The following is a 19,668-nucleotide window of genomic DNA, read 5'->3' as shown; positions in this document are numbered from 1 at the left end:
AAAGGTGGAGGGAGGGCTAATCAAAACGTAAGAGAATGTAAATAAGTCATATGGAAACCTACATTTTGGACAATGGAACACTCAGAAGATTGTTACTAGAAGATGTTCAGTGGCAGGGGTGGGATACTTTCCAGTGAGTTGTTAGCCAGGGAGGTAACTGATGCTACCAAAACATTACAGGCCATTGCCTAGGCCCTTGGTTGACCACCAGGAATAGATGGTAAGAACCTATTGCTGAAGACTCCACATACTTGAGCTGCAAGGTCACTGAGAAACCCTGCTGGAACTGAGCTGAAAACCTCCTCCATGTATACCAGGTTACAGAAAGCTGGAAAAAGCCATGCTGCATGAAGTTCAATGGAAGAGAGAGAAATCACCCATGAAGATGCTCAATAGTGGACACTGCAAGCCTTATATTTGGCCAGCCAGGCCAAATGAGCCAATGGGTGCAATAGTGGCACATCTGTTATGGGGAAAAGCAACCACCCTCTAATTTGACAGGATGCCTGCTCCATGGGAGGGAATACAACCTTGATACTGAAAACCTACAACAGGTGTAGTCATGAGCCCTAGGGGTGTAATGTCTGCTGCTGTCTGGTTAATGTATATACTATGCTCACAAAAGTGCATAGTAAGCACTTCTCTTAATGTTCACGACCATATATTAATGTTACTCTCACTTTTGGTTAGAGAAGTTTCCCTTTTCAGATGGCAGTGACCTTGGGATGACTCAGTAAGCATAATGGTGCTGAAAAGAAGTAACAGAGGAGTCCTCAGCACTGAAATATCTCTATCACGCCTTCTAAGGTTCCAGGGTTCATTGTGGAAGAGGTGGCAGAAAGAATGTAAGAGCTAAAGGAAGGGTAGGACTCCTTACACTGTGCTCCTCCAGACACAAAATGGTCTGGATATTCATAATCTCACAGTTCCTAACACTACATACATAAGACCATCAAAATAGGAGGAAAACATCATATCAAAATAAATGAGAGACTGATTGAAAGGGGGAGGGGATATAATGGAGAGTGGAGTTTGAAAGGTGAAAGTTGGGGGAGGGAGGAAATTACCATGTGATATTGTTTATAATTATGGAAGTTTTCAATAAAAAATAAAAAAAATCAGCAGGTCAATCTGCATCCACATTATTTTAACAAAATTTACAATTAATTGGTCCTACATTGACTTTCACCATCATAATAGCTTAAACACAATAGAGCTAAAAGATATAATAATTTAATATAATCAATCATCTCATTTAAACATCGTTTAGAACATTATTTATTCTCAATTTTTTGGCAACATTGTTACTTACAAAGCTTTTTCATCATTTAATTGATAGCACAAATTAATGTATGCTATTATATTATGAAATGTAAAGGAGGGCTGGAGAGATGGGATAGTGGTTAAGGTGCTTGCCTGTGAAGACTAAGGATCCAAGTTCAACTCTGCAAATCCCACATTAGCTAGATGCACAAAGGTGAGGCAAGTGCAAAGTTGCACATGAATACTAGGTGGCACAAGAGTTGGAGTTTGATTTCAGTGGCTGAGGCCCTAATGCACCAGTTCTCTCTCTTTCCCTCTCTGTCTTTCTAAAAAAAACTGTTAAGGAAAGACAATTATAAATGAAATGCTCTTTAATGAGTAGTTATAAGTTTAAATTTATTTCTGATAATAATTAGTATTTTCTCTTACACCTTTATTGCCTTTCCTTGTAGAATCTTGTTATACCTTGTGATGCCTAAGTTCAAGATGTCTATTCATAAAATACATAAAAAAGTATCATTATTCTTATCATGTCTGTATTACTTTTGAAGGGTAACATAATGAAATGTATCATCTCATTTGGATAATACAATCACACAAATGATTGTTTCACTTGATAATCAATTAATACTATAATGTGAATAGCTGAATTCTGTCATGCTCAATGTATTTCTTAAGCACAGTACATTCAATTCCACTATTTATTAAAAAGACTGTATATAATGCCAAAAGGATGAACAGAATTGCTGTGAGAAGCATCAAAATCAATAATTAAATGTATGTAGCTACTAGCATGTGGATTCCTGTCACAGAGAATTGTGATTTTAAAGAATAGATATATTTCAGAACCAATTTATTATAGACTATGGATCCTAGAGAATTTTCTCTCCATTGAGAAGATTTAGGAAATTATAAAATAATGAATCTGTTCACTTCTTTATTGTTCATATCACAAATCTTTGCATTAACAGAAATTGATATTAACATTCCATATCATTTGACATGTCTGGTGAGTTCTTTATCTCTTTGCAGCTTCATGGTACCTGTACATTAGCAGACTTTCCAGACTAGATCTGAGGGTTAGGATATAGCCAATCATACATTTGTTCTGGTTTCCTATTGTTGCCACTACACATCTTCTCTTGACAAACCTCAAATCTTTCAAATCAGTACTCATTTTGTGAAGAAAGCTCAGTGTGGGAATAGTAGTGGCAAACATTATTCAGCTTTGCAACACATAACTGATGATTGGTACATAACATCATTTTCTACTAGTGATGAAACAAGATAAACATGAAGAACTATAGTCTTAGCCTGTTTTGTTACAAGCATGTCTGAATTAAATAAATTGTGAAATTTAATACCAATTTATTCTTTGATCTTGCTTTACTAGTGAATAATTGAAGTGTATTAATAGTGTACTGGAAAGTAATATTTGAATCAAGAAGAAAGCACTAAATAAACTATCACAAGTAATTATCCTAACATCTAATGCTATTCAGAAACTAACTGATATGATTATGTGGCCTATCTCATTTCCTTATAACATATAAATGTAAATCTTCAAAATAATGCTATTAATGTACTTTGATTATGTTTGGAGAGAAGATATATGTGACTGACTAACTCTGGTTGGGAAACTCATTACCACTCTAGATAAAACTTGAGCCACTCCTTCATGAGTGCTAAAGATAAAGCGTGAACAATCAAGTCATAGCTCTCAGGTACTATATTCTGTAACTAAATGACCTGAAGACTGCAACAATGCAAGAAAAGTTCAGACATATGATGAAAAGGATATGACTATGGGACTATAAACATGGGTACATGAACAAAAATGTTGGAGAAACACTGAACCTTATTTGGGAAGACAACTAGGCATGTTAGGAGTGAATGTTTGAGAACTGTTTAGAATATGTAAAAGGGACAACTTTTCTTTTTTTTAATTATTTATTTATTTATTTGAGGGCGACAGACACAGAGAGAAAGACAGATAGTGGGAGAGAGAGAATGGGCGTGCCAGGGCCTCCAGCCTCTGCAAACGAACTCCAGACGCGTGCGCCCCCTTGTGCATCTGGCTAACGTGGGACCTGGGGAACCGAGCCTCGAACCGGGGTCCTTAGGCTTCACAGGCAAGCGCTTAACCACTAAGCCATCTCTCCAGCCCAAGGGACAACTTTTCAAAGGTGCATTGCAAAAAAATTCACTATATGCAAAAATTATTTGCATAGCTAAGTAATGTAAAATACACCTAACGTACCCTTTCTTCCATATGTGTTATTAATATCATAACCTAAAAATGAGGAACTATTAGTGAGTTATATAAGCAGGAGAGTAACATAGTTTTGATTGAGAGAGAGAGAGAGAGAGACTTAGTTTGGGAAATGTATGCCAGCAGAACCTTGGTTTAGAAAGTTACAACTACAAGTTAAATTGATGATCCATACAGGTAGGCATTTTTTATAACCATCTATTTAAAGAGAAAATATACTTCTTAGTTTGCTGACCTCACATGGTTCTTATATGAAAATAATTAAACATAAAACAAGTTCATGAATCATAAAGCAGTTTATGATGAAGGAATTAAAATCATCAAATTCTTATGAATTAGAACTATTTGATTTAATAACTTTCCTTTCATTCTTACCTGGTGAAACTATATGATAATTTTATACTGCCCTCCTTTTACTACCAAGGAGGAAAAATAATGTGTACAAAATGATGCATGAGATAACTGGCATGGATTCAAGTTTCTCAATGGAAACACTAGCATGTACCTGCTGTGGTGGGGAAGTTTGGCAAGAGGACTTACTCTAGCCAAGAGCTGGAAGTATGAGATGATAAGGAACATTATGGCCATCAAGCATCTGAGGAAATGCTCTTCCATGGAGTAGAAAGAGAAATATTTGGAAGTAAAATACAGGGAATAACTAGTCATAGAATAGATTTATGCACAGAATTAAAGGCAAAGACACTAGGGATTTGACCTTTAAATGAAAGAAGAGATCAGCTGTTATGTAGTCTCCAGGTATTTAGGTTGTGCACTATGAAGAATTTACTGTAAACAATTTATTTTACTGAACAGCATGAATAATTAATTTTTTTTAAAGTACTTCTCTGGTCTTTTCTTGGTGAACTGGATACCAGCACAAGGGAGAAGGAGATTAACACACAGAAAATTCAACTATCAAATCAAAGAGCCAGAGACCCAGAGGCCGCCAACACCTCAGCACTGAAGCAGACCAAAAATGAACCCAACATGGCTCAGGGAAATTTTGCAGAAGTGGGGGTGGAAAGAATGTCATAGCCACATGTTGGGTCATGATATGCAGAGACATTTATCCTACCCATAATTGTGGGCTAACTCCACAATGCATGACCCATATACCTCAACAAGGAGGGGCCAATGGGGAGGGGGTATGTCACGCATGAGCCTAATAATGGTACCAAACTGACTGTATTTGCTGAGTACAAAATTAATTAATAAAAAATGTATTTCTCTGATATATAATGAACAGGCTATATAATCAGACAACGGCAAAGGGGTATCTCTAGGTCTTACTGATGGCAGAAGCACCAAATGCAGGGAGAAATGGAAAGTTGTTTCTTTCCAGATAGGTAGAATGAGAGCCTAGAAAGACACATCAGAGGTCACTGACACTAAAATTCTAGATCTAAAAGAGTTGTACAGATGTCTCATTAGCACAGTAAGTAGCACACCAATCTCATAAAAACAGGTACTATAATATTCAGTTTCAGGTTGATCTAAGGAATAGCTGAAATAATCCAGTACCTTTCATCTTAAAAACTATGTTTTATAATTTAGTTTATTTACATTAAAAGAGAAAAAAATATAAAATTCACTTTCTTATTAGTGCCCTGCAGAAAGAAATAAAATTTCTTAAATTATAACCAAATTTGGATAGAGTCATAAGAATAATAACAATGAACATGAGGATAAGCTGGAAATAATAATAAAGCTTTGGCAGAAGAAAAATGAAAATACAAGTTGAAATGGAAATAACTGTTTACATCCTGTGGTAACAACTTCTTAGTGATGGTATATTTTGCTAGCAGGATCAATAAGTTTAATCATGCATCACTCTATATTTACTATTACATTATTATATGTCTCCTTGGCTTGCTCAGACAGGGAGTTTGAATGATGATAGTGGACATGCATGATTATATATAATGACTGCTGGATTATATAGGAAAATCAAAACTCTGTTACTTTAGTGTTAGAAAATTTATATTTCCCTAGTCTTATTAGAAGAGACGGGAAGGATATGACATGACATTTGCTCTATAGGTGGCAGCATTTTTACCTGTCAAACTGTGACACACAACTAAATGTTCTTCAGAGCTTCTAAGTTTCTAAATCCTGGCCCTCTTTAATATATATCTCTGTCTATGGGCTTGGGAAGATGGTTTCAAGGGTAGTCTTTGCTGTGGAAGCAGCAGATCTGAGTTTGGATATCCAGAATTCACATAAATATGCCAGTTCTTGTACACCTGAAATCCCTGTGCTGGAAATTCAAAGGCAAGGAATCCCTGGGATTCACTGGCAAGCTAGTCTAGCTGAATTGGTGAGCTCAAGGATTAGTCTCAAAGAATAAAGTGAGGGACTATGGAAGGCACCTGAAATCAACCTATGTCTTCCACATGCATGTGCAAACATATGCACACATACTATACACATATACACATGGAAAAATGCATCTGCATATATATTTTTCAAAACACATAATAAACACAGGGACCATATCCACAAAAACTTAAATAAAACATTTTTATGTAAAAGTAAATTGGTATCTCAAAAATAAATGAACAAGAAGGGGCTGGAGAGATGGTTTAGTGGTTAAGCACTTGTCTGTGAAGTTTAAGGACCCTGGTTCGAGGCTAGATTCCCCAGGACCCATGTTAGCTAGATGCACAAGGGGGCGCACATGTCTGGAGTCCGTTTGCAGTGGCTGGAGACCCTGGCACACCCATTCTCTGTCTATCTATCTGCCTCTTTCTCTTTCTGTCTGTTACTCTCAAATAAATAAAAATAAATGAAAGTTTATTTTAAAAAATAAATGAACATGAGGCCCTGAGTCGGGACTCCAAAGTGGATAGTAATCCATAACTCCAGACATTTTGTAGCTCTCTCAGCATCCAGGTGAACTGCCTCCCCCATGTCTCCACAGGTACAACTCTGGCCCTACCCTCTTTCCAATTAAGGATCAGGCCAATTTGGTACTGACCTCATTCTCTTGCCTCCTAACCTGAGTTGAGTCCCAAGTTGATCGTACTCTAAAAGCTTGGACACTGAAAAGGCCAACTACCCCACACCCAGCACAGACTGATGTGGAAACTGTATATATAAAGAGTAGCCTGCTCAGTTACCAGTATGTCCAGCCCAAACCTCCAGATGAACAGGAAGCTAACCACATCACTGAAGACAGGCTGCACATGAACTGCTATTGATACATTCTCAACAAGACAAAAGAATCATCTGAAGACGGGCAAACCACATTGCACAACAAATACAACAAGAAAGTAAGGCAAGATGTATTTACTATTTGCATACTGAACAAACCTAATGTGGCCATGAACAAATGGCTAAGTGAAATGAAAGAGAAACAACAAAAATAACACAAAGGAACTTACTAGATGGCTGAATGAAATACATGAGACTCAAGGAAAAAAAAAAATGAACTCCACTAAATGAACTCAATGGGGATAAAATCAAATGCAGTAATGAATTCCAAGAAACAATAAGAAAGTAAAATCAGAAATGATGATGGACTTCAGTAAAAAGATGGAAAACATGGAAACCAAAAACATGTAACCCCCGACCCCATGGAGAATACCAGCAACCCCACTGAGAAGTGCCCCTGTGGAATGGGGGCAGGAAGGGAGGGAAAGATGGTACCAACACATGATGTTTCCATACAAAGTATGCTCTTAATTAAAAAAAATAAAATAGCTCATTTAAAATGCTCCTATGGCTGGGTGTGGTGGTGCACACCTTTAATCCCAGCACTCAGGAGGCAGAGGTAGGAGGATTGCCATGACTTTGAGGCCACACTGAGACTACATAGTTAATTCCAGGTCAGCCTTGGCTAGAGTGAGACCCTACCTCAAAAAACAAAACAAATATACAAACAAACAATAAAGCAAACAAAACCTAAAATGCTCCCATGAAGAACTCACCAACAGATTAGATCACATGGAGGTTAGACTATCATGGAGGACAAGACACAGGAAATAGATTTGGAGGTCAAAATCAATGACAAGTTCAAAAATAATATGCAAATAGAATAGGAGGGAAATGTAAGACACATGCAAAATGTCATTTGAATCATGGATATACAAGAAGAGGAAGAACTACAGGCTCAAGATATATAGAATATCTTGAAGAAAATTATAGAATAACATTTTCTAAATCTTCTAAAAGATGTACTTGTTCAGCAAAGGTTGCTGTTGCTCTGTTAACAATATCTAGGTGTTTGAATCAGATCAAATGTCCATCAACTGATGAGTAGATAAGGAAGATGTGGTACATATACACAATGGGATTCTACATAGCAGTAAGAAAAAATGAAATTATGCAACTTGCAGGCGATTGAACAGACAGGAAACAATATCCTAAGCAAGTATAACCAGGCTTAAAAAGACAAACACTGCATGTTCTGTCATACAATTCCTAACATGCAATAGCTTCATGTATATGTAAATTATAGTAAGCATCAGTAGTACTGGGAAGGAAGTTAGAATGAGACCGACAGAAAGGAGAAGTAGGGACAAATGAGAGAATAGGATACTTGATAGGCAAGTGGAGGGACAGAGCACAAGTGGTGGTGGACTGTGAGGGCCTAGATGAGAGGAAGAAGGGGAGAGGTGACATAGCCTGAGCTTGTACTGGATCCTTCAAGCTACAAAATCAACCAGCAAGGCAACATGTACACATAGGGACAATAGAGTCACACAGGATATAGAGGTATCAACTGCTCTTTGAATGGATATGCAGCCTACTGGGGGGAGGGGAATTCATACCTGATATTGAGAAATGAATCAAAAGCTTATGGTTTGGAAGGTCATAAAATCTGAATGGAAGTGTCCACTCTTCTTTGACTAAAAGGAGAGGATATTTCCATGTCATTCTCACTCTTGCCTAGAAAATACACTTGAAAAAAAAAAATTAGAGGTAGAGAGAAAGTGAGAGAATGGGTGAACCAGCACCTTCAGCCAGTGTAAATGAACTCCAGACACATGCATCACCTTGCACATCTGGCTTACATGGGTCCTGGGGAATCTAAGCTGGGTCCATTGGCTTTTTAGGCAAATGCCTTAACCGCTAAGTGATCTCTCAAGCCCCAAAATCTGCTTTTCATAGATGGCAGCAAATATCAGGGATACCCACTACTCATCAACATTACAAAAAAAGAAAACCGGCTGCTTTGCATGTGACTATTCATCTTCATCATAGCTGACAAGGCTAAGGACACATTCCTGATGAAATGGTAGATTAAGTATGAGTGCTGCTCTCACTGCTACCCTGAGAATCTCCTCCACTGAGATGGCAATAGACATTTGAGGAGACTCAAATTCATCAGAATGGAATAATGAAAGCTTCTGAGAACACCACACTAATGGAGACTTATAACATGCCTCCCCGGGCTTGAGAAACATTGCAGGAAAGGGTGCTGAAAGAAGGTCAGAGCACAGGATGGGAAGGTACACTGTGTGGCATTACATCTCCAACAGGGACTGGCTGGTCCATTCATGACCTAACAGTGAATACCAATAACCCCACTGAGGAGGGCCCTCTGTGGAATTGGAAAAGAACATAAAAGTATGACCCACTGGGAATATGAATCATATGCAGTATGCACATACAATAAAATTCTTAATGTAGAAAGGGAACATGTAGCTTCAATATGCTACATAGTATTATACCACATCACAATAAGCCTGTACAAAGGTTCTCGAACTTGGGGTGATGTAAATTAAAAAAAAACAACAATTTGATACTATAGCACAACAACGAAAACAAAACAAAAAATTAAAGCTGATAATAATATTCACAAATTTTATAAATGATTGTAATTAAAAAAAACTTTATGTACTACCTTGAAAAATGATATGGTTTTATCATTTAAAGATGAGCATTAGGCTTTTCATGATCTAAAAATTCTGTTTTTGTCACTTGTATAAAAAGATAAGATGGTCAGAATTGTATGGCTTTTAAGAGCTCCAAAAAAATGGAAACAATCCATAGACTAATGTAGCAAAGATCAGTAATTTGTAGTATATTTATAAATACCTTGAGGCTCAGTCCCCCGCTACCCAATATGGACAGACTGAGGTCTTCATGACCTTACAGTAATTATCATAGTCCCACTGAGAGAGGTCCGCAGGGCAACAGGAGTTGGGGCAAAGGGATAATAGTACATAGTCTGTTATGATATACATCACATGAAATTTTACAAAGGCATATTTTACTGACCCTAAATTTATGGTACTACAAATAAATGCACAAGAATAATATACAGAAAAAGGAGCTAGACAAAAATGAGATGCTTGTGTGTGTGTGGGGGGGGTGCCTGCATACATTTTTATATACAGGAAGAGGAGAAAGGGATGAAAGAAAAGGAATGTATCCCACAGAGAAACATTATAGATAATTTTTTCAAATATATTCTGTTTGGAGTAGCAGTGACTGACTTTTTAGACAATCCAGTTCTTCAGAAAATTCCCTGCTTATTTTGCACTCCAAATTAAAATGTAAATCCATGTCTCTTTACAAAAAAAAAAAAAAATGTCCTAGTCGGGCATGGTGGTGCACGCCTTTAATCAAAGCACTTGGGAGGCAGAGGTAGGAAGATCACTGTGAGTTCAAGGCCACCCTGACACTACAGAGTGAATTCCAGGTCAGCCTGGACTAGAATGAAAACCTACCTCAGAAAAGAAAAAAAAAAAAAAAAAACAGAATAGAAAAAGAAACATGTCTCTTTAATTTCCTAGGAAAAAATTAATCTGAGGCTGAAGTCCATTTAAGTGAAATCATGTTTAGGTTGCATGAAACAATAATCTTAACAAAATTCCCTCATGGTATAGGTCTATATATGGCAAACCTATCCTATAGATCATGCCACTCCTTAACCTCTCCTGTGCAATCTGTGATGGTGTGATTAATTTAACTTTAAACATAGGTGAGACAAGTTCACTCATCTTCTACTGAACAATGGGTACACATGGAGATAAAATAGTGTAAAGATGTCTATAGAGATGACACAGAGAAGTGATTCTAGGGGTAACTACACAAACTACTACTAAGGTGAGGTAATGCCTTGCTTAGCAATCCTCCTGAGACAAACTGTGCTAGGCCTTAGTCACTGTAGGTCTGAAAATATTTAATCACATTGTCTGTAATTGGCTGGTGATAATTCATGGGCTTCCTAATAGGTATGATGCTTGTGAAGGCTTGCAGCAGCTGTAAGGTCTGCCCCTTCTTATTTCAAGTGACCTTCAAATATGTCATTTCACTCTATACTTTGAATTAGTATTTTTCACTGAATTTGCTCTTTGTCCTTTCAGGTATCATTTTGTTCTTTGATGAACTCACCAGTTCTTCCCTATCAGTCATATTCAGAACTCTGGAAGCCTCTGGCTCTTTTCTAACCTGGCTTTTCTGTCTGGATCCCTAACTGCTGATGCTCTCTGGTAAGCTGTCACTGTAATTATTTCCCCCTCTTATCCATGTAAAGCACATTCATGTGGAAATTCCTCAGGGACCATATCTTAGTCATCTTTCTCTAGCGCCAAGCCCAGCAATTAGAATTAATCAATAAATATTTGTTAGATGAATGGAAAGCCATAGAAACAACCTGTCACTCCAGTTGGCAGGCTGTAGTCCAGCTCTGGATCACCTAATGGATAAGCTCTGCTTCCTGTCATTGCAGTCACCAGAGCCAGTTGGTCAGTAGCTCAGCAGCCAAAGTGAGAGGAACCTGCAATCCTTGCTCACTAAATTAATATTTTTTATCATGAGCAGATTTTATTCAATCTCCTCCTTTCTACACTTGTCACAAAATAAATGAGTCCCATAGCTACCCTTACTGTCACTTTCCATAATGCACTTTATTGTTGCTTGATGCCATAATTCTTCTCATAGTGAGTAACAAAGAAACCTGAACTAAGCAAATCAGACTGCCATGTCCCTTATCATGTTTACCCTGGCAGTGTTATCATTAATGTTAACAATAATCTGACAGGAACACAATAATACTAGCATGTGCTTTTACGTAGCTGTTCTTATTTCTTTGGCTTTATAATCCTGTCATCAGATTGCCATGTAAAGCCCATGTTTCTTTTTTTTTTTTTTTTGGAAAATTTTACTTTCAAGTGCTTATGGGCAGTAATTAATTTCATTGTACTGCCTAAACATACATTTCAGATGTTACCTACCTTCTCTACATATACTTGTTCAGAACATTTTATCTTTACTTAGAGCACTACTTTTGTCTAGACAGTCTCTTTACCCCAATTTTTCTTCCTCACGCTACACAACGTTAAAGCCTAACAAAATATTTTCTGGAAGTGATTCAAGTCAGATGTATACTATTTATATTTATAAATTAAGCTGAAGTCACATTTCCAACAGTAATTCAATAGATAGTACTTAAGGTACACATTCTTTTCCAATCATATTTCACATTTCAATAAACTACTGTCTATAGTTAAAGATGTATGGAGTTGGGAAAATATTTGCTTTCAAACAATTACTTTCCAAAATTACCAAGATATCACTGAAATATTAGAGCCAGCTCTACGGTTTTATAAAAATACTCATTTGCTTTTAAAGACAGTATGAACAAGTCTGGAAGACATCATCTTATCTTTTATTAATATCTACACAGACTATATTAAATTTGTAAAAATTCTATCTGTGCAAAGAATCTATAAATCTGTCAAGCTCAGAATATAAACCTTAAAATGACTTAGATCTTTTAAAATACTAAGTAAATACCTATTAATTTGATCTTATAAAATATAATTTGCTATCTGTTTATCTTCAATCATCTCTAAAATAGTAACTATCTTTGATCAAATTATGAATTTCATATGCTTGCCATAATTGTATTTTTTTCCTTTGATACTAAAAATTATATGAATATCTCATGCTAAGTGAACCAACAAACTCCAATATTAAGAATGAAAATATGCCTAAGACCTATATACTATGACACTCATCTCTTTTTTGTGACTTATTTTCTTTTAGGACACACAAACAGCACCAAGTTTAACTACTACCAAGGATTCAATAGCAATGTGATTCATATTATTTGAATTTAAGCATAAGGAGTCACATTTATCTGCTTCATAAAACAGTTCAAACAGAGTGAGTTCTTATTTTCTTCAGTGAAAATAAAGGAAAGCATAGCTGAAGTAATTATAAGACAATTATTTTAAATGCTACAAAGTACTTGTTTGTCTCTTAATTAGTTTACTTTTTGGTGCTACTGAGAATGGAGCCTATAACTTCACACATACTTAACAAGTGCTGTACCACAGAACTATATGTCCCATTTCAAAAAGTTGTATACTCATTATGCTAGAAAAATGTTGAAAGTTTTCAAATGAACACTTTATATATCTGGTCATTGTCCTTGGGGAAAATGAACCTAAATGGAATGTGTTGGAAAAGCATTGTTGGAAGGACAGTATGCCCTCTTATTGTGAGGAATGTCAACCAAAGTTAAATATTATAACCATTGCGACCAGTAAGAAGAAAGTCCTTTAAAAGATTAAGATATTTTATAGCAGTAGTAACTAAAATTTAACAGAGGTAGGACCCTTCTCTTATCAATTTCAGGAAGTAAGCAATCATTTTACTACATAACAAAAAGTTAGTCCACTAAGAGAAACATCTGTGTGATTTCAAATATAAAATTGACTTGATGTTGAAAAAAGATTAAAAAATAATTTTTTTCTCTTTCATTTTCCTCGTGTTTGTATGTATAATGTGATGAGTTTGTGTAATGTAGCAGGTGTGAGTGTGTGAACATATGTGGGGTGTCTGTGTGTGCATGATGTGGAGTTGTGATACATATGCTAATTTGCCACTGGTGAGGCAGGGTAAGAGGTCACGAAATTGTTTTCAAACATACAAAAAAAGCTCCCTGGTGACACCATTTCCCTCACTTGTCTCCTTACCCTTTCCTCAGCCTTATCCTCTTAGTGAGTTTCTCTCATTGTTCCACATTCCAAAGCCATGGGAAGAGTTTCCCTCAGACCCTTAAAGCCCTGTATCTGTTACCATAGAGACAGGCATCACAAGATAGCTGTTCAGTAACATTCTCATGAAAATAAAATAAAATATCCTAAGGGTTTTCACAGGAATTACCAGTGTTACCAGTGAAATATATGGTATCCCTCCCTAGGAAAATACCTGTGAAATAAATATCCTTCTCTAAAAAAGTATACAGACATACAGACTTTAGTTTCAAACTATAAAACTATAATATTATAATCTGTGACATAAATCCAGAAGGACTTAATTGTATTCTTATTTATCTGATTATGAAAATTATATCTTCATGTTGAATAAAATATTTGATAAGTAGTTCATTGTTAACTATTAATTCTATCAGGACTTATCAATCTACAAGCATCAACTGTTTTCATAAGGCAACACATTCATCTTTATCTTTCTATTTTTTAATCCTTTCTAGTACATATTTGATCAAGAAGATTCTTATCTTTTTATAAAGGTGAACAAAAACATACATATGAAGCACATACATTCAAACATTAAAATAAACATATATTGAGATTTTGTATAGTTTATATGTCACAAAACAATCCCGTTTTATAAAAAAAATAACTTAGAAGAGCTGGCCGTAGTTTTGCACGCCTCTAATCCCAGCACTCAGGAGGCAGAGGTAGGAGGATCACCATGAGTTCAAAGCCACCCTGAGACTCCATAGTGAATTCCAGGTCAGCCAGGGCTAGAGTGAGACCCTACCTCGAAAAACCAAAAAAGAGAAAACAACAACAACAACAAAAAAAAACAACAACCAAAACAAACTTAGCAACAACAAATCCCATCTTAGTTGGTTGACCAACCAGAAATCTGTGTTATATGTAGACCATGATATACTGATGCTTAGTATGAATGGCTCAATTAGAGTAGCAAAGGCATTCAAATTTATAGCAGAAAAGATGAGTTTTTTTTTTTTCATGAATTTGACAGACTCACTGATTAAGTTAGAAATTATCTCAGTCATCTTCAGTTTAATAATGAGCATGTTAGGAACAAGTACATTTTTTTTAAAAAGTAGTCAAATCCCTGTTTACACCAGTAAAGAATTATTTTTTTCCTCCTTTACTAGTAGAAAAGTGCAAACCCCTCCCCATGTACCATGCATATTCACTGTAGGTGATATACTAGTTGCAGATAATTTTTTTTTTCTATTTCTCTCCTTTATAGTATTTTTTGTGTGGTTTTTCGAGGTAGGGTCTTGCTCTAGCCCAGGCTGACCTGGAATTCATTATGGAGTCTCAGGGTGGCCTTGAACTAATGACAACCCGCCTACCACTACCTCCTGAGTGCTGGGATTAAAGGCGTGCAAAACCACGCCTGGCTTCTTTACAGTATTTTCAGTTTTACACATCTTTAAGTATAACCACTGTCAATAAAATTCTATCTTTTCTAGGAAGTTGCAGACTTTTTCATACACTCATAATCAAATGTTAGAGGTGCTCTGTTTTATTTAGTTGGATTTAGTTATTGACACAGTATCTCACCCTGGAGCCAAGCTCACCTGCAAAACTCTCTGTGTAGCTCAGGCTCGCCTTGAACTCAACCCATAAAGCGATAAAATGGCCGGTGTCAGTTAAAACTGTTTTTGAATCATGTTATTTCTCGAAAATATCTAAAATTTGTCTTTTGTTTCCTTTTTATGAATACATACAAATTCTGTTTTATTGTATTTTGATGTCATGTGAGAGTGTAACTGATACCAACATTATGACTGTAAAACGATGGTGTTCTGTTCAATGAATTACTGTTGTTTTAACTCTTGCTCATTATACGCATAACACAGTGATGTTTAGAATCATAATATGTTATATTATCATTATTATATTATTAAATTTTACCTGCATCAAAAATTTAGCCAAATCAAACTAAAAGAAAAAAATCCAAAGTTTTCTTTTTAGATCACTGTATTTCTTAGGTGGTATCTTTCAAATTCAAAATATTTCCTCTCCTTCCAAGTTAGAAATCTACTTATATTTTCATTTAGGTTTAGCATTTTAGTATGTCACAGACCAAGAAAGCTTAAGAACACAAACACAAGACACATCCCTAGATATATGATGCCAGTCAGATGTTGCCAGTTTTATAGAAGTGTTCTATCATCCTGTGTGAACCTTGTTTTTGATATGTAGTGTTTCTTTAATTGATATACTGTGGGCTGGGTAAGAGAGCAAGTTGTTTGTGTAGCAGACTATTATACAAAACAGCAAGGGATTCCTCACCCTGGCTATATTTACAACATAACTATCTTCATCAAGTTAAAATAAGAAAGCATCACTCACCCATGCTTCTATTCCCTCTCTTAAAGCACTCTACCTTCCTCAGGAATACCCATTTATTGCCAGTGAGGGAAATATCTTGCTTATTTTTCAGAAAAAATATATTAACAGTTATAAGCCATTATGTACTGCCCCTCCACCATATTCATGGACTTTCCCCTTTTCAGTTTTGTTTGTTATCTCCATGAAAAATGAAGAAGGTTGGATTTTTCCCTTTATAAACAATATAGGAAAAAATTCAAGGGCATGTGTGAGTGCACATGGTTAAGTGGTTTGTTTTTCATTTTATTCTTTATTCTGAAATGATGGAATGCATGAGAGTGGGGGAACAACTGGATGCAACATGTTTCTCAGAAAAAAAAATCAAACATATTTCTGTTATTATATCCCCAGCTCATCTTTTTTTGTTGTTGTTGTTGAAAGCAACACACCTGAAAGACACACATTGGATCATGTGTGGGGACTTACACTGGGGTTATTATGAAGGAACCAAAAATAAATAATGGTGCTCAGTCAGTGAGATTATTTTTAACCTACGAGAAATAGTTGTTTTCTAGTACAATTGCCTTCATTTTTTTAAATGTGCACTTACAGAGAATTGTGGAACACCTAAAGAAATTTATAAAACATAATAAGTCTTGATTTTTGTCTATAGCCTAGTTCATTTTTCCTACTATTTTTGCATGCTATTTTTATGCATTTCATCTTTATATCCTTTTTTTTTTCTTCCTGAATCACCCCAGAAACTACTGACTGAAGCAATTGGGATATAGAGACTGCACATGGTCATAGCACTTTGCATGTTGATTGTGTTCCAGACCCAGAAATACTGGCAAGCATTTCCATCTCTTAAAATCCCTTCATCAAACAGGAGCCACCGCCTGCTCTTCAGGTGTTTGGTGGCCCAAAGCTTTTAAGATTTCATTAATAATCAACAGCTGGTGCCACCTAGTGTCTGTACTTTCCATTCATCAGTAGAATCAAGTACAAAGCACTTCTCAGTTACAAACGAAACAAGTCCAAACTACAAACTAACAAACAAAAAATTCACGGTTTAGATAGTCCAGTGGCTGATTTAAATTGCACCATCTTCATTGAAAGAAAGACCTTTTTGGTAAGTAACTATGGTAACAGGAATGTGAGGCTAGCAGGAAGCTCACATTTTTTTTTTTTTTTCTCACAGGAGTCAAATCACAGAGCAGTCCTACTGAAGAAGAAATGTAAAAGAGTTTTTTTTTTTTTTTCCCTCGACTTGAATTGTCACTTTAAATGGCCATAAAAAGTTGAGGAATGAAAAAAATGAGAAAGGCTGTATTTTATAAAACATCTAAGTAGAGTTTATTTTTTTCATCCAACCAAAATCAATCCTATAAAATAAAGATGCAAAATTCTGTCATTCTTTGAGTGTCCCCCTAATTAAGCAATTACTGTAACAGGAAGTACAAAAGCCTATATAGCACTCAAAAGTATTGCAAGGAAATAATCAGACTTCTTTAAGTTGCATTCTTAAAATATGTCTTGTTGCTATAATTACACATGTAGAAAACTATTTTCTTTCCTGCCATACATATGAATTATGAGTGATGTATTCAACCACATTCATGTGTGCTTCAAGGTTAAAAACTACTCATCAAAATTCTTGATTATTTTTCCTAATGTATACTAGTAATTAATTTGGATGAATACAAGTAAATGCAATTAGCCTACAAGTTTTTTGGTTCACTGATATTTAAATACATGTTGTTTTAACTCACTCTTTCTCAGAGGGCTACGTAATTGAAAAACATGGACGAACATTGAGAAAAAAAAAAAAAAAAGTTACATAACAGCCAGTTGTGCTCCCTAACAAGACATACTGGGATGTTGCAATTACTACACAAAAGCACTGGATATATGAGCAGCAATGTGTACACTAAAAGGTCATATTAGATGGGCATGTACAATAGTCTATTAACTTCGATAATGTAGCTCCTTGGGCTACTAGAGAGATGTGTAAGAGAGCTCCAAGATTCTGTACTACTTAGTTCATAATCATGCTTCCCATACTCAGAAAAATCTGTTTCATATTATAGTATATTATTTGACATCTGTTTCAAGCAGTCACTTTTTAAAAACAGCTTTGAATGTTTTATTTTCTTGTTACCCTAGTGGCGACAGAGATTATTTCAGTTTATTCGGTCCAATATACACTCACTGGAAGATCCTCATGACAGCATATGAAGATAGTATATAGAAACGATGCATAGTTTCCACTAAAAGCTTAAATTATCCCCCTGTCCTGGAAACTTTATTTTTGGAACTAAATACAGTGAATTCTCTTCGTCTGTTTGTTTAAAAGTACTTTATAATCTACCAACTGAAAGAAATATTGCCAAATAGGAAAAAGAAGGTTTTAAAAATTGCACGCAGGCAAGAGAGATTGTAAAGCAAAACTCATTAAGATCACAAATAAATAAATAAATAAATAAATAAATAAATGATCCAGTTTTCCATAATTTATCATTTTCTGTCCTTTCTCATTAACAGCTTTCAAAGCCCTATCTGAAAGAAGCTGATACAGAGAAATTAAGAGCAGTAATCAAGCGAGAAATGATAGACCAGCTGGGTCGACATCAACTTGGCAAAACGTGAATACAGTTCAATAGCTGAAACAGATGCTAGAGTTGTTGAAAAACCCTGCAGGAGATATTGATAGATTTTTTTTTCATATAGTGCAGAATGAATGAATTAATGTCAAAAGCTAGAAATTGATGAGGAGAAATGACTGACAGCCAAACTCCTTATAAAATAGAAATCAAGTATAATAATTTTCAACCTATCCAAACGTATCCCATTTCTCTCAGAGTCTCATTATGCCAGTAATATTATACAGTCCTTTGAAGTGAATTACATATAACTGAGCTGGGGTAAGATTTCCCCACAGATTTCCTCTCCTATTATTATCTACCTGGAGAATCCCAGACTCTTGAAAAATACTTTATTCTAAAATCTTCTAACACTGATTTCTCTCCCCGAACTGTTTGCCTGAGGTTAGAGGCAAACACCCCCCAACACACACACACACACACACAAATCTAACGCAGCACAAGGTAATTTTAAAATCCATTCTGTAAAAGCAACACTGTTTGCAGAGTTTGAAAAGCTCAGCAACAAACCCCGGCCACCAACTGCTGCTTGTTCAAACATATGCTTTGTCATGGTCAGCGTCTAATTGTATTCATAATGATGTAATAGCTTTAATAATCCTACCTTCCATGCCAGCTGTTTTTCCTGTCACTCCATCACGCCAATAAGTTGGCTGCTGTAACAAATCAAGATAGTGCAAAACAGCATCTTTCTCCTGATTCTGTCATCTTCCTGAAAGCATTCTATTACTGCCGACTGCTGGGAACCAGAAAGTCTATTTGAATTCCAACAGCTCCCCTTTCGCATGATTCAAGTTAGGTTAGGTGGGCATGCCTAACATGATTCTCTCAGTCATTTATTATGCAGCTGCTACAACGTCGGTGTGGTTACCACTCTGACTATCTGATACGTCAGTGGAACAAAACCTACACCTCGGAGCAAACACATGAGCCAGAGAAGCGTTCTGCATTTAACAAGCATTCTTCCTGCTTAAAAACGGAGCATCTGCAAATCTCTCAGTATCTGCTTGCAAAGCCTTTGGATTACACTCTTTTCTTAAGTATAGAAAGAGTAGAGTTCCTTGCCACATGTCTTATTAATCACACTGAAATTCTGGCTGGTTTTAACTTACATCCCAAGCCCTTTAAGGGTAAAACTCTCTCTTTTGATTTTACTTTTGAAATCAAG

At 35.9% G+C, this 19,668-nt stretch overlaps 1 protein-coding gene across 1 annotated transcript in view; it reads right to left on the bottom strand.

The window, feature by feature from the left end:
• The window catches only part of Dmd (dystrophin), a 2,157,654-nt gene extending 2,138,201 nt beyond the window's left edge, over nt 1-19,453 (bottom strand). The window contains exon 1 of the mRNA XM_045140973.1: nt 19,105-19,453. Within this exon, the coding sequence (XP_044996908.1) occupies nt 19,105-19,111 (7 nt within the window). The 5' untranslated portion in view covers nt 19,112-19,453. The remainder of the gene's footprint in view (nt 1-19,104) is intronic.
• Nucleotides 19,454-19,668: the final 215 nt, after the last annotated feature.

The sequence above is a fragment of the Jaculus jaculus genome, chromosome X (assembly GCF_020740685.1).
Source record: "Jaculus jaculus isolate mJacJac1 chromosome X, mJacJac1.mat.Y.cur, whole genome shotgun sequence".
Taxonomy (NCBI): Eukaryota; Metazoa; Chordata; class Mammalia; order Rodentia; family Dipodidae; genus Jaculus; species Jaculus jaculus.
The sequence above is the reverse complement of the archived record's forward strand: the minus strand, read 5'-3'. Positions and strand labels throughout refer to the sequence as shown.